This window comes from Toxorhynchites rutilus, chromosome 3 (assembly GCF_029784135.1).
Source record: "Toxorhynchites rutilus septentrionalis strain SRP chromosome 3, ASM2978413v1, whole genome shotgun sequence".
Classification (NCBI taxonomy): domain Eukaryota; kingdom Metazoa; phylum Arthropoda; class Insecta; order Diptera; family Culicidae; genus Toxorhynchites; species Toxorhynchites rutilus.
Genome location: NC_073746.1, coordinates 296,940,263 through 296,967,009, shown reverse-complemented (window position 1 = coordinate 296,967,009; position 26,747 = coordinate 296,940,263). Strand labels below are relative to the sequence as shown.

General features: G+C 39.5%; 3 protein-coding genes and 1 pseudogene across 3 annotated transcripts in view; 2 read left to right on the top strand and 2 right to left on the bottom strand.

Moving 5' to 3' along the window:
• The window catches only part of LOC129776339 (uncharacterized), a 276,882-nt gene that overhangs the window by 197,324 nt on the left and 52,811 nt on the right, over window positions 1-26,747 (top strand). The window contains exons 3-4 of the mRNA XM_055781924.1: window positions 7,594-7,674; window positions 8,209-8,270. Coding sequence (XP_055637899.1) covers window positions 7,594-7,674; window positions 8,209-8,270 — 143 coding nt within the window. The remainder of the gene's footprint in view (window positions 1-7,593; window positions 7,675-8,208; window positions 8,271-26,747) is intronic.
• On the top strand, window positions 11,271-12,760 carry LOC129776340 (putative nuclease HARBI1). Its single transcript, XM_055781925.1, has 4 exons — window positions 11,271-11,628; window positions 11,693-12,125; window positions 12,189-12,333; window positions 12,395-12,760. The coding sequence occupies exons 1-4, from the start codon at window positions 11,516-11,518 to the stop codon at window positions 12,652-12,654; spliced, it is 951 nt and encodes a 316-aa protein (XP_055637900.1). The 5' UTR covers window positions 11,271-11,515; the 3' UTR covers window positions 12,655-12,760.
• On the bottom strand, window positions 12,831-14,540 carry LOC129776342 (uncharacterized). The gene is made up of 3 exons (XM_055781926.1): window positions 14,379-14,540; window positions 14,142-14,325; window positions 12,831-14,075 (listed from the first exon to the last, which is right to left on the bottom strand). Coding segments are annotated over exons 1-3 (744 nt in total). The 5' UTR covers window positions 14,381-14,540; the 3' UTR covers window positions 12,831-13,517.
• LOC129780684 (U4 spliceosomal RNA) lies at window positions 22,804-22,886 on the bottom strand (annotated as a pseudogene).

Sequence of the window (26,747 nt, the reverse complement as noted above, 5' to 3'; positions counted from 1 at the left end):
GGCAAATGTGGTTAAGACGGGAGGAGGAGAGTTGTGGTGAAATTGGAGAGATGCCAGCTATCATCGTCGAAGAGAACGATGTCCGCGAAGCCTCGCGGTACCTGAGGAACTGGGCAGCACCGGGCCCCGATGGTGTCCAGAACTTTTGGCACAAGAAGCTGACCGTCGCACATCCAAAGATAGCTGAGTGCTTCAACAAGGTGCTACGTGACCCACACAACCTTCCTGAATTCGCCACCCGTGGCGTCACCTTCCTCCTCCCGAAAGACAGCAACACATTGAACCCATCAAAGTACAGACCGATAACGTGCCTATCGAGTCTGTACAAAATACTGAGCAGCATAATTACCGCCAAAGTTTCTGCTCACTGCGAACAGCATCACATCATCGCAGAAGAGCAGAAAGGATGCAGGAAAAATACGCATGGCTGCAAAGACCAGGCCATCATCGACGCAGCCATAGTCGGCCAGGCGGTATATAACCAGCGGAACCTAAGTATGGCCTACATCGATTACAGGAAGGCTTATGACTCCATACCTCACTCGTTTCTCGTCCGGGTATTGGAGCTCTACAAAATTGATCCCGTCGTCGTTAGGTTCCTGCAGCATGCGATGAGGCAGTGGAGTACGTCTCTGCACCTCAGTGATGGGGAAAATGTGTTGCAGTCTAGAACGCTGCAGATAAAGAGGGGGATATTCCAAGGCGACTCTTTCAGCCCGCTTTGGTTTTGTCTGGCACTGAACCCCCTCAGTAGGACGCTCAATAGAAACGGTCATGGCTATAAAATAAGGTATGGCGACGGCGCCCACGAAGAAGTGACCCATACCTTTTACATGGACGATCTCAAGGTCTACGCTGATTCACGTCAGCGTCTAGGTGTAGCTATCCGGGTTGTCGAAGACATAAGCAGGGACATCTGTATGGAGTTCGGCCTCGACAAGTGTCGCTGTGTCCACCTGCTGAAAGGACAACTTACCGAATCCGGAGGCTACGAGGTCTATGACGGCGAGTTTATAAGAGACATGGTTCGTGGCGAATCCTATAAATATCTTGGATTCCGACAGCTCACCGGGATTCGCCACTCCGACATCAAGACGGAGCTGCGAGACAAGTTCTTGAGTCGAGTGAACTGTGTCCTGAGGACTTTCCTCAACGCGGGGAACAAGGTACGCGCGATCAACACATTCGCGGTTCCCCTGCTGACCTTCAGTTTTGGTGTAGTCAAATGGAGCAAAACTGACCTAGAGGACCTTGAGAGGAGGATGAGGAAAGCATTCAAAGAGGCCGGAATGCACCATCCTCAATCGGCACTGGAGAGAGTTTCACTACCACGCAAAGAAGGGGGACTTGGAATCGTCGATATTTCTGCACTGTGTGTTGCCCAGGTACGACAACTGCGCGAATACTTCGCAGAACGCGCCAACCAAAACGCGCTATACCGGGCTGTCTGCGCCGCTGACAGAGGATACAGCGCTCTGCACTTGGCGCAAGCGGAGTACCAACTAAATTGCAATCTGCAGACAGTGGAGGAGAAGATTGCAGCTTGGAAGCAGAAGGCAGTGCATGGTGCCCACCCCCATCAACTGGACCGGCCACACGTCGACAAGGCCGCATCTAATCTGTGGCTAACGCGTGGTGAACTCTCTTCAGTAGTAGAAGCCGACATGATAGCCATCCAGGACAGGATAATGCCGACGAGAAACTGCAGGCGGTACGTCTGGCATCAAGACGTTGATGACATTTGCCGGATGTGCCATCAACCAGGTGAAAACATAGAACACATTATGGGAGGCTGTCCCGTTTTGGCCAACGCAGCCTACACCGAGCGCCACAACAACGTGGCCCGTATTGTTCATCGACAACTGGCGCTCCAATGTGCTCTACTGGAAGACAACGTACCAAACTACCGGTACCTGCCTGCACCTGTCCTGGAAAATGACCGTTTCAAGCTGTACTGGGATCGCACTGTTCTGACCGACCTCTCGATCCACCACAACCGCCCAGATATAATGGTTTACGACAAGAGCGACCGCAAAGTCACCATCATCGATGTCGCTATTCCACTGAACCAGAATCTGGAGGAGACCCACGGTCGCAAAATCTGCAAGTACCGACCATTGGCCGTGGAGCTCAAGGAACTGTGGGGGCTAAGGGAGGTCCCAAGAATTGTTCCAGTCGTTCTCTCTGGAACTGGAATTATCCCGAAGACACTTCTGGAAGCGCTAAAGGTGTTGAACATCGAGAAGGAATTGGCCGGCATCCAAAAGTCGGTCATCCTTAGCACCTGCGCGATTGTCCGACAATTCCTCGGTCAGGACTAAAACAGCACGAGCATGCAGATACGTGCATTCCGCAGAGCCTAGTCCCCCTTTGGCATTCAGAAGCCCGGGGGCAGGTGAAAATTCTGGCTAGGTTCGCCTAGTTAAGAAGTGAGATAAGTCTGCCAAAAACAAACATACAAACATACAAACATACAAACATACAAACATACAAACATACGAACATACAAACATACAAACATACAAACATACAAACATACAAACATACAAACATACAAACATACAAACATACAAACATACAAACATACAAACATACAAACATACAAACATACAAACATACAAACATACAAACATACAAACATACAAACATACAAACATACAAACATACAAACATACAAACATACAAACATACAAACATACAAACATACAAACATACAAACATACAAACATACAAACATACAAACATACAAACATACAAACATACAAACATACAAACATACAAACATACAAACATACAAACATACAAACATACAAACATACAAACATACAAACATACAAACATACAAACATACAAACATACAAACATACAAACATACAAACATACAAACATACAAACATACAAACATACAAACATACAAACATACAAACATACAAACATACAAACATACAAACATACAAACATACAAACATACAAACATACAAACATACAAACATACAAACATACAAACATACAAACATACAAACATACAAACATACAAACATATTACAGGGCAAGCTAAATAGAACCGTTTAAAAACACGAACCTGCTGTTCATATCATATCTCAGAGTATTCAGGAAAAAACTACTTTTGTAAGCTCGCAACAAATCCAGAGAACCTTTTCCAGACATTTCACTAAATTTCTTCCAAACCTTTTTGATTGGATTACAAATAACAACTGAAACTACCGACGGAGACGTTTTAACTATTATCGGAAATGTAAATACTAACGCTACATACCGTTCTGAATCATATTTCGGACGCTTAAGGCATATGATGCAGGAAACAGATCTAAGCAGAGGTATTATTTGGTTGATATTTTTAATAAATCAGTTCAATATACTTTTAAGGTCTACTTTGGTACCTATTTGATTGAAAACATAAAAAACCATCGAATAAAATGCTTTTGCGAATAAGAATCAAACTTTGGACACTAAACCAAATTTCGGACAGAGTGAATTCAAAGTTCGGACACTTTGTTTTGTAATTTTTTGGACGAATATTACATTACACTTGATTATATTTATAGTCAACTGCTTACCAATCAATCACAGTAAACTGTTAACGATGATGAGAACTGATGAAACACGGGATGAATTTAAATATTTATGAACGGGTAAATTCTACGTGCTAACGCTAAGGAAACGTCAAACACAAACGATAATGAGTAAATTTGTAAGATTCCTGCCGATTATGTTATAAAGGGTGTGTCACATCAAATTGCATCACGGAAAAAACGCTGTAGAAATTCGCCCAGTAGACCGATCCTTTTGAAAATTTTAGACAGTAAAATAAAAACTATTAAACAACTTTTGGCATTTTCTTTTTATTCATACTTCGAGCCCAAGCCCGTATGCTCGCACCTTCCTCTTTACCCTGTCCATAAGGTTCTGTACAACGTCAGGTTGTAGTTTTTTTGAACAAAAATCCATTTTCTCTTGAAGTCCGCCTCCGATTTGACAACTTTTGGGTTCTTCCGGAGGGCCTGCTTCATAATCGCCCAATATTTCTCTATTGGGCGAAGCTCCGGCGCGTTGGGCGGGTTCATTTCCTTTGGCACGAAGGTGACCCCGTTGACTTCGTACCACTCCAACACGTCCTTTGAATAGTGGCACGTAGCGAGATCCGGCCAGAAGATGGTCGGGCCCTCGTGCTGCTTCAATAGTGGTAGTAAGCGCTTCTGTAGGCACTCCTTAAGGTAAACCTGCCCGTTTACCGTGCCGGTCATCACGAAGGGGGCCCTCCGCTTTCCACAAGAGCAGATCGCTTGCCACACCATGTACTTTTTGGCAAACTTGGATAGTTTCTGCTTGCGAATCTCCTCCGGAACGCTGAATTTGTCCTCTGTGGAGAAGAACAACAGGCCCGGCAGCTGACGAAAGTCCGCTTTGACGTAGGTTTCGTCGTCCATTACCAGGCAATGCGGCTTCGTTAGCATTTCGGTGTACAGCTTCCGGGCTTGCGTCTTCCCCACCATGTTTTGCCTTTCGTCGCGGTTAGGAGCCTTCTGAACCTTGTATGTACGCAGGCCCTCCCGCTGCTTGGTCCGCTGGACGAATGAACTTGACAAATTCAGCTTATTGGCGACATCCCGGACCGAACTTCTCGGATCACGTCTAAACTGCTTAACTACGCGCTTGTGATCTCTTTCACTGACGGAGCATCCATTTTTGCCGTTCTTCACCTTCCGGTCGATGGTTAGGTTCTCGAAGTATCGTTTTAGTACTCTGCTGACCGTGGATTGGACGATTCCCAGCATCTTACCGATGTCCCGATGTGACAACTCCGCATTCTCGAAATGAGTGCACAGGATTAATTCACGACGCTCTTTTTCGTTCGACGACATTTTTCCAAATTTACGAAAAATTGACAGTGAAGCATGGCCAACGTGATCTATACACTCTTATTTGATTATAAGCGAAAGCTGAAGATATAATTCCTAAAAAGTAAATTTTTACAGCGTTTTTTCCGTGATGCAATTTGATTTGACACACCCTTTAATTCAAATGTAGTTCTCATGTGAAATGACCAAGGGATTACTCTAAAGAAGCAATTGTGATATTAATTTGATAGTTATATCATCAGTGCATTAAGCATTTCAAGATATTAGCACAAAGTGTCCGAAATATGATTCAGAACGGTACATAGCAACCTGGTGATTACGTCTAGTTATGCGAACAATTGTATACATTGCTATACATTACAAACCCATAGTCTGTATATGGTTCAAATTGATGAAAATTGTAAGCCTTCCATTTCCCCATACATTTGTTCTGTCCATTTGTGTGCTTTCCCGAACAGAGCTGTATATAACGGGCAACTTATACAGCCGCTAGAATTGAAAGAACCAAGAGGGAAGGCGGAAAGAGAATATTCTCGTGATGTTTCATTTTTATCGTTGCAACTGTGTGCATCTGTTGGACGCGATGCACGGGAGATGCCTCTCGTTAAATACTCAGTGCAATGCGTACATTGATATCAAGAAACAAATTGCGACATATGACCAATTAGTGTATTGTTCTCGCAAAGGCAAGAATGAATCGTTGCTTTTCGAAATGATTCTACAAAACCACGCAAGCCATTAAACCTTTCCAGGGTCCCGGAACTTTTTACTGAAGAGTTATTTATGAAATTTCGACGTATTCACAAATAATATCCGAAATGATAAAGAACAGTACAATCCCAAAAGAGATGAAAAAAGAAAAAAAGAAGAGATGTCTGCTCCCAAACATACAAACATTTGAAAGCTTTTGAAACAGATGCTTTTATTCGTTCATTTCACTATAGAATTTAAAATTTGGTGCAGTACCGTGGAATTTGGTACCAATATCACCGCAAATAACACAGCAAAAGACTGGAAATGAAGTGGAAACACGAAAACATATATAATACAACTAGCTGACCCGGCAAACTTCGTCCCGCCCAAAGTGTGTTTAAATGTTTTGAAGATCTACACATACTTGAAACGTTCGTTACTCTTTCTTTCATACTTGTGTTTGACATACCGAGGTATAGAGCGCCAAGTCGATGACAGAAATTAAAAAAAAAACACAAAACATTCCTTGTATTCCATTCCCGATGTATTTCATTCACGAATCTGGCATGTTTGTTCTCTTGAACGTTAAATGTAAATTGAAAAATGGAATAAATTTCGTTGTTGCAAATTTGTTGCTATTCATTGAATGTTTTGCTCAGCTGAGGCGAATATGGCACTACTGAACGGTTTTCCATGCCAATGTCTGCGTTGTTAATTTTTATGAATGATTGTCCGTCATTTTCAGTTTGTATTCGTTGATATATTGGACATCCACCTAGGCTTGCGGTCGTGTCGTTGGTGAAATCTTTAAGAAAATGCATTGTACAGTTTCCATCTGCCATGCAAGGCTATATAAAAAGGCTATGTTTGTGGTAACAATATCGAACAATCACCCATATTTCGTCATTAGCAGACCCGAAAGCAATTTAAATTGTTGAAATTTGAATGAAAATGTTTATTCGATGTTGTTTGAATCCTTAGTAGACATAGGCTTGACCCTAACTCAACTATTTTTCTATTAATCTCCTTGCATTTCAGCCAAAATATTATCCAGAATATAAAATAATTATCAGAGACTATTTTCGTCCAATATGTTCCCTACCTGTAAAGAATGTGTTATTCTGTTACACAGAACACACAATAGAGCCATAGTTCATTTATAATTTTAGTTGTAGAAGCGTGTTTACTTCACTCGAAAATTCAATTTACACTTCACAGAGATGGAACACGAAGCTCAATGTCGTCTATACGCATTGCGTGTCAAGGTCGGATGACATTCGTTCTCTTTGCAAAACAATCTACGGGTCGATTATGTGGATATTATTTATACCAAAATACCAAAATGGAGGTAAACCTTTGAGGCTTTTATGCCAAATTTATTAAAAAAAGAAATAAAAATTATTTAGATTTTTTTTGCATAGGATCACCCTAATCGGTATAAAACATATGGTAATCGGTACCCTAGCGGTATCATATATAGTTTACGTCCTATTCTCATGCCTACCAAGTTTTCAGTGCATAACTTCATGGAAATCGGTCGAACTGTTTCGGAGAAGTTCGACCACGAACATTGTGACACGAGAATTTTATATATATAGATAGATAAACCAGTCAGTAATTTTCAACGTTCATATCGTGAGGGATGTATTTTCATTGTTATTGCATTATTCGCAGTGACTTTGCCACCCTATCCGGCAGATAATCGATGCTCTACTGTATCTATGTGAAATAATTTGATTAATTGATACTGGAATCAGATGATTTGCTCCGAATCGATGTACGGACGTTCGAGAACTATGATGTGATGATGAACGTTCAAATCGTGATCTGGGCGTTGATGATATTTTTCATTCAGTGATTTAAATGCGCCCTGGAATCCTCCATGAGGAGAAATTCTCTCGATGATAAAATCATAAATCTAAGTGAATTGCATTTTCATGTCCTCAATTCAAGCTATCCTTTCTATAAGAATAAAATAACAACCAATTAAACCCACCTTTCACTCTCTCAAATTCCTCAGGTTGGACTCGCCCCTACAAAGTACCACTACTACCCCCACAACCAGCACATCTACTTCCTGCCGGAGTGCGCGATACAACAGGTAAGCATCGCCGCCCAGCGGTCAGATTTCATTAGAGCATCCTAAATCGTGATCTAATAACCGCCCAAACGCCTTCCAAAGTTTCGTAACTATTACCGACCGCGAACCCTCGAGTGGACTAATTTGAACGGTGGGAGGATCGCACGCCGCTCGAAAGGCTCTCCTCGGGGCGATCATTAGTCGCGCGTTAGCGCATCAATCAAAGACTCGTTGGAGTTTAGGCTTGCGTCGGCTTGCGGTAGCAAATTAAAACACAATCTGCACAGTCCTAAAGTCAGCGGTGCGGATTAACCGTTGGAAGACAGGCAGATGAAATGTGAGACCTACTTCGAATGTGAGATATATACATTTTTAATTCGTTGCACGATTCGGCTCTTACCCGGGAATTTGCGAGTTAAGAATAGGTTAATAAATGAAACACGACGCGTGCGAAGAAATCTATTCGTAGGAATTTGATACATTTCTTTTGGGAAGGCGTGGTTATTAGATCGCTATGGTATTCCATTGAAAGCTTACTATTTGTGTTCGTTACAGGTCTGCAACGCTGTTTACGTTCGGCTGAATTACACGCAACCTCTTTGTGCCTGTCCTCCACGGTAAGTTCGTGATTTCCATACAAACAATGACTCTCCCTCGTAATCATCGTCTTCAGTGACTTGACGATTTATTTTGGCAAACAAAGCATCAAAAAAAGCCGTTCGTCGCATGATCTTAATAACCCAAATTAAATTCGAATTAACTCGTATATCCGGGTATCACAACAACCTTTGTGCCGATGAGCATTCACACCAACATCGCCAAGAATAAATGTTGTCGTTGGCCTGCCCCAGCACATGTCCCGCTACAAAGCTATGGCCTGTTTAGGTGTAATTTCTTCAAGAAATTATCCCTCGCCAAACCGCTGCCAGTGTCGATTGAATTATGGGAAGCAGACCCCCCGTGTTGTTAAGTTCGCGAAACGACATGTACTGCGCGTTACCGTTGCGATTCCGTTCTGGTCTGTTCTTTACATGATGTTGCGCAATATGCGGTGTTGCGACTTTGCTGTTCTTTGACCTACATTCTGGGATTGTCCGTGCCTTTATTGTTCTTTTTTGTTTGCGTTAAATTCACGCAAAATTTATTCTGCGACATGTTTTCTGGAAGCTAGTCAACAAACTTCAGGTAACTGAGGGATGCGAGAGAACATGCTGTTCGGCAACGGATTCCACACTTTTTTCAAATTATCGTGAAATGATCTTTCTGATCTCAATAAAACATGAACTCAAGCGTAACCAAGCTCTTCCTGAACGTGTGACTGATTACCAAGCCAATTCTGCCTACGCGATCCATCCATCCTCTTACCAGCGGTCTGCGAGAGCTGTCTTGAGATGTAACGGACCTCGTTCGGTGAGGGCCTCTGAGAACGGTGATCAAGCATTTACCGATAGTGGCGGCACACAAAGGGTCGATGTGAGCCTTATAATGGGCCCTTCAGTTCGGTGGAGTGAACCTCGTTGCATGTTTTTCATCCACTACTGACAGCTAGATGAGAGCAGGGGTCTCGGGGGATCAAATTTGAGCAATTGGCGAGCGTTTTTTATGATCATGCGAAACAGGGAAACATAAACCATGGTCAACGTCAAGGGTTAAGCGTTGTGTGATTGCTGTGAGGGCATGTATCATCATGATATGGTACGTTCAAGTTAATCAAGGTGTGTTGGTAGTTAGATAGATTTGTGTTTTGAAATTGGGTTACTTGCAACCAAATGTCAACGCTTTTCAACATGTCTGTATATTGATAAGGTGTAACGTGATAATACAAAATTATGGGGATATATTACAGGTCCCCAAACATTTTTTTTTTTGAATTAGTCTACGAAATATTCACCCGCTAAATCAGCAGTATAGCTCCCGAAAAATGTTTCCGAAATATTCAGAGAGGTACCGATTGTTAGATGGTACTCAAGCGCACAACGACCAGCCTTTAGATATTCAGGATTTTTACCTGCACGAAAAATCATAATTCATAGATTCGCGCACGGAGTCGCAGACTGTGCGTGTCGCTGTAACTTTTTCATTGTGTATTTTCAGTTTAAATAGCCATTCAATTCAGCCTCCTCAAAACAAATTATTGATGCACGATCTTAAGACCGTATGCCCGAGTATACGAGGGTTACAATTCATCTTCCAACATGCCTTGAACAGACTTCAAGAGATAAAAAGTCACAGGAGGGTTGTGTCCGAGACGCGACCGCATAGTTGACGTAGGATTACGTTAGGCTATCTGTTGATGCGAATTTAAATTGGACTAACAACACCTAATCTTATGTGTAGAGCATATGGAAAATCACTTTCTAATATTTTCTAATATTTCTTCACTTTTCCAATTTTTCTCATTGTATAAACTTTCTTTGGGTGAGAATGAACACAAAAAAACAGACAGCTTAGACCAAATGACCCGTTCTAGAGCGGGAACACACCTTGGTTTTTATTTATGAAAATTGAAATGAATCGTTTCATGTATCAAGTTCTCGTGTGAATGAGCAATAAGCGATAGAATCTAGACATTTTCAATCTGTACCCCCAATATGTTCCCGAAATACAAAATTCTATGTCAAAAGGTGCTCCCCTCAGTAGCGAGAGGAGTGCTATCGCGCTCCTTCGCACTCAAGCAACTTTGCATACTTAAAGTATTCAAAACAGAATCAGACTAAAATGACCAAAATTTTTTGCAAAAATTTATAACTCAAAAACTATAATACCTACAACATTTTGGGCAAAGAGTGAATAGTAGAAAATTGTTTAATTTTTTTGTGAAAAATACCTGAATTTTTTTTATAAAAAAATTGTTAAAAAAATAGTTTAAATCTCTAATAAGCCGCGCATACATCGGAAGGGAAAAAGTGCTCATCGTTTCAAAATATATTTTTTTCAGCAAATTTTAATATCCAAAAATTATTTGATATTTTTTGACGTAGGATTACGTCTTTCGGGAACATATTGGGGTACAAATTGAAAATCGAAAATCGAGCACATCGTGAAAATTGTCCAATTTCAAACGCTTATTGCTCAGTCATTTCATGATGGATGAATGAGATTTTCGCGTCAATCGATTTCGGCACTCCATAACAATTTTTTATATTGAAGTAAATAATATTTGTCATGAAACTAACTATCGAACAATTGAAAAATCTCAACTCCTATCCTAACGGAAATAACCACTTCTGATTGGTCGAAATTGACGACACAAGCGGCGGGTCCCTAACAGAGACATCTAAACCAAGTTGCCTGGGGGAAATCGGCATTGCAAATACATGAAAGTAGGGGGAGCTTTTGTTTCTACTGAAATGTATTCCCTAACAGAGACATCAAAACCAAGCGGCCTGGGGGAAATCGACATTGCAAATACATGAAAATAGGGGGAGCTTTCGTTTCTACCGTAATGAGACATCTAAACCAAGCTGCCTGGGGGAAACCGACACTGCAAATACATGAAAGTAGGGGGAGCTTTTTTCCCACCGAAATGTGTTCTCTAACAGAGATTTTAAATCAAGGTGCCTGAGGAAATCGGCATTGCAAATATATGCATGTAGGGGGCATTTTTATGGTGCCTATTCTGTATTCCGACGGATTTCTATTTCGTTCGAAAGTGATATTTCGATCGTTTTCGAATTTACCATTCCCTATTCCAATCGTTTTGCTCGTTTCGAACGAAAGTGTTAGAAAATTTCGAATATGCATCGATCTGTCAAAAACCGATAAACAAAAAGAAACACCGTATTAAATAGCGGCGAGTGCGAGTTGAATTTCAGTTAATTTTTGATCCTAAGAGAAATTTGTGAGAAAATTTTCTCGTTCAATGGATTCCGTTTTGTTACCGATTTTGGCGGAGCAAGAAGAAATTGGAATGCCTTGCTACCATCGGCGAAACCACCGAAAATCAACCGACTTCATGAAACTTTCTGATGAAGCGTAAGTATCCGTCTCAAAAATCCCATGTTTGTTTCTCTTATTGATTAATTTTGCCCTTATTCAGATTCATCAAAAGTTTTCGTCTAAGTAAGGAAGCTTTTCGGTACGTTTTAGAGGAAATTGAGAACTGCCTTACCACAAGGAAAGGTGGTCTATCCACGGAGGTGAAACTCGCAGCATGTTTGCGATTCTTTGCTGAAGGAAATTATCAACATGGAGCAGGGCAAGATTATCACATTGCCATAGCACAGCCCACATTTTCCAAGGTGCTGACTGAAATGCTTAACATTCTGGAGCGGACACTGTGTAAGAAATGGATTTCCCTAAATATGACGGAAGACGAACAGCGGCGTGCTAAACTACACTTCTATCAGAAAACATCAATTCCGGGTGTTATTATGTGTTTGGATGGAACCCACGTAAAAATTATTCCACCTAAGCTGAATCGAAATTTGTTTTTTAATCGGAAGGGATTTTATAGTCTCAACGTTCTGATTGTAAGTATTATTAGTATTTGAATTAACAAATCAATGAACAAATACTCTTTTTTATCAACATAGGTTTGTGACGATCAGCAAAGGATTCGTTTCGTTGATCCTACCTTCCAGGGATCTAATCATGACTCTCATATATGGCGTGTAAGCCCTGCAAGAACTCACTTTGAGCAGCTTCACCAAAATGGTGAAGTTAATACTAAGATTCTAGGTAATGTTCAACTACAATATTTTAGTATACTTGTATGTACTGTGTGATAAAATATTTTCAGGTGATGCTGGTTATCCATCGGAACCTTGGTTAGTAACGCCATTCAGAGCAGCGGAGGAAGGGAGTTTGGAGAGCGATTTTAATCGCAGGCATGCCTTGGGTCGTGCTATCGTCGAGCGGACAATCGGTTTACTAAAAAATCGGTTTAGATGCATCCTTGGCGCGAGACAACTTCACTACAATCCTACTAAATGCGCTCAAATTATAAATGTATGCTGTGCACTTCACAATATATGCTTAGAATTTGGTCGTTCTCAGTAGTTATAATATGTTATGCAGCTGTTTACATAATAAACTTTTGTTTAAATTAATATTTATGACTGTTAAATTTCATCTAACTTGTTTGCAAATGCTCAAATAAATAACAACCACCGGAAAAGGAAGTGTCTTCCTTACTTAACTATGGTTTCGACAGAATTATTTACTCTTATTCCTGCCAACACTTTGAGAACATGTCATTATCGATTTCTCGTAAGCAGGCCAAGTATTCAAATAACCATTATTAATACTTTTTGCGTTGTTTTAACCCCTTGCTGTACGATTTAATTTCCAACAGCACGGCCCAAAACGAGCACTTCGAGTCGTTCCGCTACTCTGCTGAGTGTGGGTATCTAACATGGGTGCCCTATGATGAGCAAATACATGTTGTGTTTAAAATAAAAACGAAGGAGTTATTACTACGTACTAACTCGTTCGTTTTTATTTTAATTATAATATTCAAATTATATTTTATATTTTTAGCTCATTCAATTTTTTTTTAAATAACGGAAATTTTATAATCTTCAGTTGTCGGTATCCTCATCATATGCCTGAAGCTATGTAATTATTTCACATCGAGAAACAACGAGTGAAGTTCAATGTTGTACGTGAAGGGGTTAAGGAAGTTCCATAAACTATAGGCGAAATTCGTGAATTTTAAAAAAGTTTATATAATTTTGATGCTATTCCAAACAAACTTCAAAGAAAAAATTAAGTAAGATTTTTCTTCCATGGAAAGATATAAAAATACGATTAGAACTTTTTTTCATTTTTTTATACTTGAGTTACAATATAAAGATAAAAAATCAGATCACTGATATTTTGAAACATTATTCTAATGTTCTGAAATATACGCAATCTGCGTTTCAAGGATTTGTCGCTATTGATTTCTCCAGCGCGATCTTCTCCATCTCGTGGTTATGTCGTTTTTGTTCACTCAGATGTTCTTTGAGTGTGGCATCCACGGAAAGAATCGCTCGAGCTGATTGGCGCTGATAATGAACCAGATCACTCAAATTCTTGTTTGTGTTTTTTAACAGGGATTTCACATTGGTGTGAAATTTGTTTTGTTGCTCGACTTGCAGCTCTAATAGCCTCGTGGTAGAAGGTCTGGATTTTTTCGGCTGAGAGGGCTGGAAGTGAATGGTATTATTGATACCGTCACACTCGTCGGAAGTACCATAATATATAAAATTTTCCTGGTCTGCAGCTTGAGGTTCACCCGAAGGCGAACCCAACTGTGTTCCATGAGATGAGGTACCCGGGATTCCTTCCACGGTCGCAAGTAACCCAGTTAGTAGAACTGCCTGCTCCTCCAGCTCGGACAAATTGATAATTTTATTGGGTCCTCCACCTGTCGCCCTCTGCTCCCGTTTGTTGTGAGCGAGTTTTCGCTTTAATCCGGACTTATAGTCCGCCCAAACCTACACAGAAAACCAGGGCAAAAATAAGACTATAAACATATGTTTCGGATTCGTTTTAGTATATACCTTTTTCCATCCACTTCCATCGCGAATAGGCGGTCCCAAACTATTGACTTCTGCCGCCAGATCATCCCAGTAGGGTCCGGAATTTCCTCGGGAGAAACCCTTTGCTATGTCCGGCTCTTGCTCCAGAAGCAGCACAATCCGCTCGAACTGATTTTTAGTGGTTGTTTTGTTTTTGTTTTTTTCCCTGTTGAACGTTAAAATTAATTTAAAGAAAAAAATGATTAAAAATTAGCTTACATTTTTGCAGTTCACCGCTCATCCGCTGCGGAAATTATTCACTCCTTCATAAACAAAGTGGGTTTGACGTTTGGTTTGATTCGAATGAAAGATGTTCGAAAACAAAACAGTCCGAACGAAAGGTATTCGAATTTGAAAACACCTCGAACGAAACAGGGAATGGAATTTACCAAGTCGTTCGAAATATTTCGAATCGATTGAAATACAGAATAGACACCTATATTGCAAGCGAGGATTCTAGCATATAAAATTTTAATTTGGAACTTGAATTGTGGTTGCTTCGTGAAATTTCTTATCAATGATCGATCGTTCATTGTGAAAAATTTAGCACAAGTGGGAGTATCATGTATGGTAGCAGCTGTGTTGAAAATGACTTGATATATAAAACGATTTATTTCAATTTAAATAAATAAAAACCATGGTTTGTTCCCGCTCGCGAACGGATCGTTAGGTTTAATCTTGTTGTGTTCATTTTCACCCAAGGAAAGTTAATACTGCAGAAAAATTGTAAAAGTGAAGATATATTAGAAAAAGTGATTTTCCATATGCTCTACATATAGTATTAATTGTTGTTGTCCAATTAAAATTCGCATTGGGTTGAATAAACACCCAGAAATTAAAAGAATATAAAAGAAAATTACCTTTTCCATTTCAAATGAGTTTCCCCTATATCAAAAAAAAATTGATAATTGTGTTCGGTAGTATCTTATATTACATTGATGTTTTTCTTTTATTTATTTCATTCACACATAACACAGGAGCCATCTCGTCTAGGAGCACAAAGGGCAGTTTTCATCATATCTCGTTCCACTTCGGTATCTTTTATCTGATACGCACCATCCAACGACTGTTTACCATCCTTGTGTCATCATCACTCGGTAAACACTGGTGGAGTGAACACCACACCCACACCAAACAAAACGGCCCTTTTCATGGCCACCAAATCATTATCAAAGAGTTTTACGATGTAATTCTTCAAACATATGCAAAATCAACAGATAGCCTAACGGAATCCTACGTCAACTATGCGGTCGTGTCTCGGACCCTCCTGTGACTTTTTTTAATGAAAACATAAACTATTTTCTGTATTTAATTCTTTGGCTAAAATTTTGTACGATAGATATTGTGTGAAATTTTTGACGTGGAACTACGTCTAACCGGAATATATGGAGGGTAAAATGAAAACCTAAACACAGAACATGCAGGAAAAAATGAAAGATTTCGAATGCTTATAACTCGAACATTTCTTACTGGATCGGAAAGATGTTTGCATCAATTGATAGGGAATATTTCTACGCATCTATCGCAACTAACAATTTTTTTTTTCATTAGATAAACAATTGAATAACTGTAAAATATTAGGCGTTATCTAAGCGCCCTAACTGCCTTGTTTTGTTTGGCCCGATTCACGGTTTCCCTAACACAGCCATCAAAACCAAGGAGCCTTGGGAAAATCGGCATTGCAAATACATGAAAGTAGGGGGAGCTTTTGTTTCCACCGAAATGTGTTCCCTAACAGAGATTTCTAAACCAAGGTGCCTGGAGGAAATCGGCATTTCAAATTCATGCCAGTCGGGGGTATTTTTGTTCCGACTGAAATGTGTTTCCCTAACACAGTCTTCAAATCCATGAAACTTGGGGAAATTGGCATTGCAGATACATGTAAGTCGGGAGATGTGTTTCCCTAACACAGACTTTAAATCCATGGATCGTGGGGAAATCATTGTGAATTCATACAAGTCGGGGGTATTTTTGTTCCGATTGAAATGTGTTTCCCTAACACAGATTTCAAATCCATGGAGCTTGGGGAAATTGGCATTGCAGATACATGTAAGTCGGGAGTATTTTTGTTCCGACTGAAATGTGTTTCCCTAACACAGACTTTAAATCCATGGATCGTGGGGAAATCAGCATTGTGAATTAATACAAGTCGGGGGTATTTTTGTTCCGATTGAAATGTGTTTCCCTAACACAGACTTCAAAACCAAGGTTTCTGGGGAAATCGGCTCTGCAAATAAGCGCAAACTGCGAGTATTTCTGTCCTCGCTTGCCTTTGTGCAGACTAGAATATGTCTGCCCTAACACGATCTTCTAAACATAGTAACCTGGGAAAATCGTGCAGACACTAGAAGCGAACGAACTTTCCAATTTCAAGAAAATTCACGGTTCGAAAAGTACGTACATTTGAGAGATGTTAAATTCAGAGGGAAATGTAAAATAAAATAAGCGTTAGATAATTCTTCCGTACATATATTTTCTCCTAGGCATCATACCAAACGTAAAAGGTCTGTCATTAATTTTACTTGTAACGAAGAACATAATCTATCACAATGTATGAATTGACCTTAAATGGCATTATACAATCTTTTTACTCACAAAGCAAATATATTGAATTCGATTGAATTTGGAAACTGCTTCATTCAGTCAAGAATTTAATCAATACAAATGAATGATTGCTAAGCTAAGGTAGTCCCACGTCAACCTCGCGGTTATATCATAGAGATAATTTTTTTGAAATTTTGAGATCTATAAAATGTTGGTTAATGAATGTAATGTAAGAAATTTTTAGGGTTTTTAGGGTTTGATATATTGCTAATAAGCCGCGCATACATCGGAAGGGAAAAGTGCTAATTTTTTCAAAATATTTTATTTCAGCGCATTTTTATATCAAAAATTTATTTGATATTTTTTTAATGAAAATTGTAAATTTTCTGTATTTCATTCATTGACTAAAAGTTTGTACGTTAGATACATTTTGTGTGAATTTTTTTTTTGAAATTTTGAGTTTTGTTTTCAAAAATTAATTGAAAAACTAAAAGATCTACAAAAATCTGGTTAATGAATGAAATGTAAGAAATGTTTTAGGGTTTCATTAAAATATATCAAACAATTTTTTGAAAAAAAATCCATTGAAAATAAATACAGTCAACTCTTCCTAACTCGATATCCAAAGGGACCATCGAGTTAGGGAGGTATCGAGATACAGAACATTTTTTCCTAATTTTTTTATGTCTCAAATTGTCATATATTAGGGTAAGTGTCCCAATTATGGTATGAATTTGAATTTTTGATTCATTCCCTTAAAGTGAAAAAACACCTTTCTCATATAAAAAAAATATTTTTTCCAGAATCTTTCAGGAGGTGATAGACGGTTATATTTCACGAAAAAAATCCTTCTACGCATATGTTACAATTTCAACGATGACAGACTTATAGAACTTTTTCTTTGTTTCGGATTCTGTTGGCTCAAACTGACTCTACATTGAAAAGTATGCTACGTAATCCGATTTTGTTGCTTTCATTTGAAAGATGAGAAAATTTAGTACTGGATATAGTAGTGGAACATCTAAATTAGTGGATTAAACATTTTTGAAGTGGAAAATTTAAAAGTTTTTTTTTTATTTGTAATTATTAATTTTATCCTAAAAATTCATACTAAACTTGATTGTTTCTATCAATTAAATTAAAGCTCTCTAACCTCTCTACAATTTGTTCTTTGACGCCCAACTTCTATCTCTCTTAATTTCGCTGCAATATCGATATAAACAATTCCTGATGAAGATTCAATCAAAATCTTCAAAAATCGCGATTATTAACCCACTGTACTTATAAAAGCCACTTAAATTTCACCTTAATGCTGAAAGGTTAATTTTTTTTCTTGAAATTATTCATATTTGAATTATAAAAAAAAACCTTTTTTTTCAAACTGTATACAATCGAGTCCTAAATTTTACATAATCGAATCATATATAATCGAGTTTGTATATAATCGAGTCCGACTTGCAAGAGGCACTAGGTTAACAAAGAAAATATTGATTAAGTATGTTACTCAAACTGAATTGTAACGATCACGCAGGAACTGTTCAATCACAAAGAAATGTTCGAATAGTTTCACAGGAACATTTTCAGTTGATTTCAATATTCTGGACATATTCTTCAGGTTTGATTAAGCGTTCGAATTAACATCTCAATAGAACTGAACTACTATCTTCAGCGTTTTTCTCAGGTTTTTCAACACTTTCCAGTATATCGGTATCTGGCATCAGATCACAGCAAATCATGTTTTGGTCCTTTTTGCACTAATTATTAAAAGACATTGAGCAATCGAACGGTATTGTACCGTCGACATCAGCAAGCTCACGACGCATTAATTATGCCAGCGGAATATCACTCCCGTCCATGTTGGTTGTGCTTTGAAGTTAGGAATTCCCAGTTTCTGGACAAATTCTCAAGCCATATCCCGTAGAATAGAAGAGGGGTAATTTATTTTGTCTAGCTTGACAAGACAAAAATTCATTGACCGCTCCAGCTTCTCGAATCTGACCAACCTTATATGCTTTTGGTCTAGATACAACTTTCCATTCCGATTCCATTTTTACTTTAGTTTGAGTAGTGTTGATACCGCATTTTGTGCAATACTGAAATTATTTGCAGCTTCAGACCCCTTCCGTCCATATTTTTCGACCTGCTCGATGATGCTCAAACCTTGCGCAATGGTTAGCGTTTTGATTGTTCGCTAAAACTTTGTGGAATACACTTAATAATTATCTTGACTTTAAATTAAATTAGGACTAGTTCTAATTTTGACAAAGAAAACACGAAAAAGTTGTTCTTAGAAAATCCTTTTCCCTGTAAAAGTGTCCATCTTCCGATGTATGGATGACTTGTTGGAAATTTTAAGGCCTTTTTTTATTCCATCTGTTTTGTTTTTATTAGGCTCATTCATCAATTCAGCTGTAACAGAGCCGAATTTATCGTGTACATTTTCTTCTCATGTTGTATATTACACAGTAGCCGTTTTAGGCGTAAGAGTATTCCTATCTTATCGATACACTTTTTTATCTATTACACTAGCGGCCCGTCCCGATTATTCAATCTTTCCACTTAAACGCGCTGGAAAAGGGAGTTGTATGTATGTAGTGTGTATGCATGTCTTCTATCTCTCTGTCTCTCTGTCTCTCTTTTCTCTCTCAGAAAATTTTAAAATTACCTTTTAGCCTCGAGGAAGCCTGTTGACTGACTGGCTAGAGCGAGAATAGAATTTAAATTTTCTTCTTACTATTATAGAGGTTTGAAACACCAAAGTTCATTTTCCTCTTACCTTGAAAAGTTCAATGAGGAGGCAAAACTAACTCTCTCGTAACCTTTGAAAGAACGATTTTTAAAGTTATTTAATGGCATATTCATTCTACAGTTTTGAATTTTTATTATTATTTGTAGGACAACCTATTTAAGTAGCATTGTGAGAAACATATCAGCCATTTCTCCATCAAGGGGGGACCCCGATCTGGAAAATCGAAAAAATCGAATTTTTGATTTTTGCATTTTTGAGTACTTATGCCCTAGGAAATGTTATCCCAAAAGTATTTTTCGTAAAAATGGATTATCTGAAGCGTTACATAACCGTTTTTCATATTCCTTTATTCCATTTTTTTGAGCTTCTAAACAACGATTTTTCATGTAAAATAACTTATTTTTAAAAAAGACCGCCATTTTGGCATTTTTTTCGAATTTTCAAAAACTATGCAACGCCTCAGGTACTGCCTTAAAGCTTCAAAATATTCATTGGAATTTGTTCTACGACACCCCGTTGCTTCTGTACTACGGATCCAGCTGTCAACAGTGTTTTTTTTGTCCCTTTTTATTTATTTTAGGCTCATTGGCATTTTAGCTGTAACAGAGCCAAATTTTAATCGTGTACATGTCACATATTTATCATATCTATAATTAGCACATTACACAGTTGCCATTTTTCGACGTTAGAGTATTCCCTTCTATACCATTCCATATAGTACACATTTACACAGTAGCAGCCATTTAGGCGTAAGAGTTTTCTATCTGTTCTTCCATTATCCAGTTAGACCGGACAGCGGAGACAGTTGATTGATCATTGTTGAGTTATTTATAGAACAGCAGCCCGATGTGTCTTGCAGAGCAGAGCAGTTGTATGGATGAATCGATCATATTTCGACCGTGGATCGATCTCCATCGCAGATGATTGTTGCGTGGACGTAGTTATTCTGTAACAACACAAAGATGGTCAATGAGGGCCCTGAGTTTCGAACTCACGATCGATCGCTTACTAAGCGAACGCGCAACCAATGTGGCTACGGAGGCCCCCTAAGTCAACAGTGTTATAATTATTATTCGTGCATTAAAAAAATGGAAAATACAACTTCATATAAACCTTAAACAATAACCAAAATACCCGAACACAGAAGTGTATATAATATTGCCATGCCTGGAAAGCATCTAATTATTTGTTAATTTGTGTTGTGTTATTTGTAGTACCGTAAACCGGGGGCAAATTGATCACGATTTTCAGAAAAATGTAAATATTTCCGAATTTTTTTGTTAGATTTAAACTTAATTATTTTTGAAATCAGTACTGGTGCTGAGGCCACAAAACGTTATGGAATTTGTTGAAAAAAATCCTTGAGCGTTAATTTGGAAAATTTTTAGCAGAAAATTTCAAAATTTTGCTTCGGGGTGAAATTGATAAATCTATGTTTTTCAGGATTTTCTAGTGTCATACGCACAAAAATGTATACAAAATCTATTATTTCTTCACCTACGGTCATTTGAATGAGATTTGAACACTGATCTGTAGGTCATCCGGAGACCATTCCGGTTATCCTAATGTGAAATCCTTGAAATTGTCACCAATAAGCTAGTTTTGCCAAACCAAGACGTTCGATATGTCGCATGATGGGTTTCGGTTCTGGTCATGCGTCGTGCTGTTTTTGTAAAATAGTATGTTTTTTACTTGTTTGAATAGTAATTACAAGTATTTGAATGCTTATTCAACTCGTCAAGTATCGGCTAGAAGTGGATTAATATGTTTAGCGTCTATAAATATTGTTTTGATTTGTTGAAAATATGTTTCTTTGCCATAGTTGAAAATGAAAACGAAAATGCTATTTAGAAAAATATTGTTTTTTATGCAATTTAATAAGGGATTCGTTGAGAGCCATTGGCAAAAGGAACCTTCAGATGATGCTTGAACATGTCAGATCAAAATTTTTTAAAATTAAATTAAACTAAACTGCTCTGAAAATTTATGTTTGTTTTCATCAATACGTTTGATCAATTTGCCCCCGGATGACGGTACCGTGTTCTTTGTAGCACCGGGTGAGATTGGATCAAATCGAAAGAAATTGCAGTTAGTGATATCTAGACAAGTATTGCAAATATTTTTGAAAGCTGTGAACCGTTTAGGAGGAGATATATTTTCACTACTTCCAGTGCATAATACTTTACTGTAATACAAATAGTTATTGTTTAGTAATTTATCAAAATTTGATGTATTTACACATCAAGCTTAGACCCATTCTCATCCCCATCGACGGTACTTTAGCGAATTTATCTAATCCGGCGAACAAAACAGTAGAAAATTAGTAACTTCGATTTTCAACTTTTGTTTCATTGATTTAACGTTTTATAATACCTGCAACAAATATTCAGAACCCATGTGACCTACCGTCAGAACTTTCTAATTTTGTAAAGTGACGAAGGTTTCACCGTGATAATTTTATGTCTTTTTCGTACCAGAAGGGAGCACACATATACCAGGTGAGAGACGAACCAACCTACGGCTTAAAGTCTCTATAATAAAGAGCAAAAAAATGTACCAGGTGTTATTTGTATACTTCTATGCGAGCCCTAGTTAATGAATTAAAGTTTCACATACTATAGTGGAACCAATGTGATAGAAGACACGATAAGTCACCAAATAAAACTTAATTATTGTATACTGATCAGTGTCAAATTTACGCCCAAATCCTTCAACGTTGGGACACCATTTTTGACATCATCGGTCACATAATCGCGCTCGACGGGTTTGGTGTGCAAGTCTCCCAACGGGAACGAGATGCAAACGAATTCTGTAAATCTCACCTTCATCATGAAAGTAGGATCGTCCCGTAAACGCCAATAGCTCTACCAGCTTTCATTCTTGCACATCACCTGGTGGAACCAATCGATCATTTCCGACAACTTGTACCGGCGTAGACCAACAGTCTGATAGATTTGGTCTGGCTGTCCGGGCAACATTCGAACAGTATTGCTGTTTGTCGGTGCGCTTGGACCACAATGGCATGTCGCGGAACGATCTTCCTGGTACATACCTAATGGGCGGAATATGACCGCCTCGAGGAACTCACAAACCGCAAGTTCACATATTTACTCTTGTGAGTACCTCCGAGGAGAAAATTTTTGTCGATTAGATTTGTGACATAAGTTGAATTTTGTCACTGTTCACTTTAATCGATTTACGTGTTGGCTACTCATGCATTTGCAGATTTTCAGCTGATTTTCTTCAACATTTCATTGACATGCAACAAAGCAAGCTGTTCACTGCTAATTCTCTTTCTCTTTGTGTGTTAACAAAACATGCTCTCTGTTTATTTACACCGCGCTTTTGGACACGAATTTTTTTTTTTTTTCAACTAGCAATAATCGCACCTCGGTAAAACCTCATTGGTTACGATATCGCCACTGCGCAAAGCTACGAATTTTTTAAGCGCTTTTATTTATAGTGAGAAAACGAACACATGCACACACGCAGACGCGCACACTTCGCGCAGTGATAAAATGAACAAACTGTTGTGTGCTGTATGCTGGGGGGACTTGGACGTTTTCTGGGACTTGGTGTTATTGCCGACGGGGCAGTGTTATACACACTGCGTACTGCGGGTGCTGGCTCGTTCTCACACAAAAAAACACATCGCAGCTGCTCACTCTCTCACTCTGTTTGTGTTTACGTCAAGAATACGACCATTTACGACCGTTTACGACTGTTCACGACGACCGCGCTTTATTTTTTAGCGATTTTATTTATAGTGAGACTAGCGGCCCAATTCTATGTTTTAATAAGTTTACCGCAAAGTCATTGGAATAGCTTTGCTGTTGCACTCAAACAGACTCTCGCAACTTATTTTCTTTTCTTTTATTCAATGTTTCTTTTTTAGTCCAAATATCTCTATGTCTCGAACATCTACTCTTCCTCTGCGATCAATTGTTGCTCTTCCAATTTTGGCTTTGAATTTCAACTCTCTACTCTTCATTTCCTACTATCTACTCTATACTTTGTTCTCTCTTCTCTCTACTCTCTGCTCTTTATTTTAAACTTTCCACTTTCTCTCCACTCTCACTACTCTCTACTCTCTACTCTTTCTACTCTCTACTTTCTCTAATCTCTTTACTCTCTACTCTCTCTATTATCTACTCTCTACTCTCTACTCTCTCTACTCTATCTACTCTATCTACTCTATCTACTGTCTACTCTATCTACTTTCTACTCTCTCTACTCTCTCTATTCTCCTTACTCTCTACTCTCTCTACTCTCTCTACTCTCTCTACTCTCCCTACTCTCTACTATCTCTACTCTCTACTCTGTACCGTCTCTACTCTCTACTCTCTCTACTCTTCACTCTCTCTACTCTCTACTCTCTCCACTCTCTACTTTCTACTATCTCTACTCTCTACTCTCTCTACTCTCTACTCTCTACTCTCTCTATTCTCTACTATCTCTACTATCTCTACTCTCTACTCTGTACTCTCTCTACTCTCTCTACTCTCTACTTTCTACTCTCTCTACTCTCTACTCTCTACTCTCTACTCTGTACTCTCTCTACTCTCTCTACTCTCTACTTTCTACTCTCTCTACTCTCTACTCTTCCTACTCTCTACTCTCTACTCTACCTACTCTCTACTCTCTCTATTCTCTACTATCTCTACTCTCTACTCAGTACTCTCTCTACTCTGTACTCTCTCTACTCTCTCTCTACTCTCTACTCTCTACTCTCTACTCTCTACTCTCTACTCTCTACTCTCTACTCTCTACTCTCTACTCTCTACTCTTCCTTCCCTCTACTCTCTACTCTCTACTCTTCCTACCCTCCCTACTTTCTACTCTCTCTACTCTTTACTATCTCTATTTTCTACTCTGTACTCTCTCTACTCTCTACTCTCTACTCTCTCAACTCTTTACTCTCTTTACTCTCTTTACTTTCTACTCTCTACTATCTCTACTCTCTACTCTGTGCTCTCTCTACTCTCCCTACTCTCTCATATCTCTACTCTCTCTACTCTCTCTATTTTCTACTCTCTCTACTATCTATTCTCTCTACTTTCTACTCATTCTACTCTCCTTACTCTCTACTCTCTCCACTCTCTCTACTCTCTCTTCACTCCTCATACTCTCCCTACTCTCTACTCTCTCTACTCTCTCTACTCTCTACTCTCTACTCTCTACTCTCTCTACTCTTTACTCTTTCTACTCTCTTTACTTTCTACTCTCTACTATCTCTACTCTCTACTATCAGGTCAATCACGGAGAGCAACTACGAATTGTACAGTCTACCCAAGCTCAAGTTCTACTATCTCTACTCTCTACTCTGTGCTCTCTCTACTCTCCCTACTCTCTCATCTCTCTACTCTTCCTACTCTCCCTATTTTCTACTCTCTCTACTCTCTATTCTCTCTACTTTCTACTCATTCTACTCTCCTTACTCTCTACTCTCTCCACTCTCTCTACTCTCTCTTCACTCCTCATACTCTCCCTACTCTCTACTCTCTCTACTCTCTATACTCTCTACTCTCTACTCTCTACTCTCTCTACTCTCTTCAATTTCTACTCTCTACTCTCTACTCTCTCTACTCTCTACTCTCTACTCTCTACTCTCTACTCTCTACTCTCTACTCTCTACTCTCTACTCTCTCTACTCTCCACTCTCTCTACTCTCTTTACTTTCTACTCTCTACTATCTCTACTCTCTACTCTGTGCTCTCTCTACTCTCCCTACTCTCTCATCTCTCTACTCTCCCTATTTTCTACTCTCTCTACTCTCTATTCTCTCTACTTTCTACTCATTCTACTCTCCTTACTCTCTACTCTCTCCACTCTCTCTACTCTCTCTTCACTCCTCATACTCTCCCTACTCTCTACTCTCTCTACTCTCTATACTCTCTACTCTCTACTCTCTACTCTCTCTACTCTCTTCAATTTCTACTCTCTACTCTCTACTCTCTACTCTCTCTACTCTCTTCACTTTCTACTCTCTACTCTCTACTCTGTGCTCTCTCTACTCTCCCTACTCTCTACTCTCTACTCTCTACTCTCTACTCTCTACTCTCTACTCTCTACTCTCTACTCTCTACTCTCTACTCTCTACTCTCTACTCTCTACTCTCTACTCTCTACTCTCTACTCTCTACTCTCTACTCTCTACTCTCTACTCTCTACTCTCTACTCTCTACTCTCTACTCTCTACTCTCTACTCTCTACTCTCTACTCTCTACTCTCTACTCTCTACTCCCTACTCTCTACTCTCTACTCTCTACTCTCTACTCTCTACTCTCTACTCTCTACTCTCTACTCTCTACTCTCTACTCTCTACTCTCTACTCTCTACTCTCTACTCTCTACTCTCTACTCTCTACTCTCTACTCTCTCCTCCCTACTCTCTCTACTCTCTACTGTCTCTACTCTCTCCTCTCTCCTTTCTACTCTCTCCTTTCCACTCTCTCTACTCTCTACTCGCTGCTCTAAAAAAACGCACACACAAACACATACACGCACATGCACGCACAAATGAACACATGTACACACGCAGACGCGCACAGTCTCACACTAATGCGAGGGCTGTTGCAAAGTATAGTACCCCACGAGAGTCGTTGTGACGGAGTGCTCGTTATGTTGGAGGGCACTGCCTAATCGGCGCTCCGTTGGGAAGAGAAATCCTGCGAGGGTGGCTGTGACGGGGCGCGCGTCAACTTGGAGGGCGCTTCCTAATCGGTTCACGTCTCGACAGGTGAGAAACCCCGCGAGGGTGACTGTGACGGGTTGCGCGTCAAGCTGGAGGGCAATTCCTAATCGGTACACGTCTCGACGGGTAAGCGGTATCTGGAGAGCAGGGTCAAGAAAATGCTGGCAATGCCTGTTGGTGGATTGAGAGAGGAACATTGCGAGGGTCGTTTCGGCGGAGCGAGAGCCTAGGAGAGCATCATCAAATCGGTGGGTACCCCCACGAGAGTTGCTGTGACGGAGTGCGCGTTATGTTGGAGGGCACTGCCTAATCGGCGCTCCGTTGGGAAGAGAAATCCTGCGAGGGTGGCTGTGACGGGGCGCGCGTCAAGATGGAGGGCGCTTCCTAATCGGTTCACGTCTCGACAGGTGAGAAACCCCGCGAGGGTGACTGTGACGGGTTGCGCGTCATGTTGGAGGGCAATTCCTAATCGGTACACGTCTCGACGGGTAAAAGGAAGCCTGTGCTGCGGATGTGCGTGGCGGAGTACAACGGAAACGTAAATGAGATGTATAGAGAAAAAGGGAAGGATCAACGCTAGTTAGCGTTGAAAACTCGTGAAGT

Coding starts and splice junctions, on each gene's coding strand:
- LOC129776340 (XM_055781925.1), top strand. CDS start 11,516: ATGGATTCCGTTTTGTTACCGATTTTGGCGGAGCAAGAAGAAATTGGA. Junction 11,629..11,692: donor ATGAAACTTTCTGATGAAGC/GTAAGTATCCGT, acceptor GCCCTTATTCAG/ATTCATCAAAAGTTTTCGTC. Junction 12,334..12,394: donor AGTTAATACTAAGATTCTAG/GTAATGTTCAAC, acceptor AAATATTTTCAG/GTGATGCTGGTTATCCATCG.
- LOC129776342 (XM_055781926.1), bottom strand. Junction 14,076..14,141: donor ATGGAAGTGGATGGAAAAAG/GTATATACTAAA, acceptor TTTTCTGTGTAG/GTTTGGGCGGACTATAAGTC.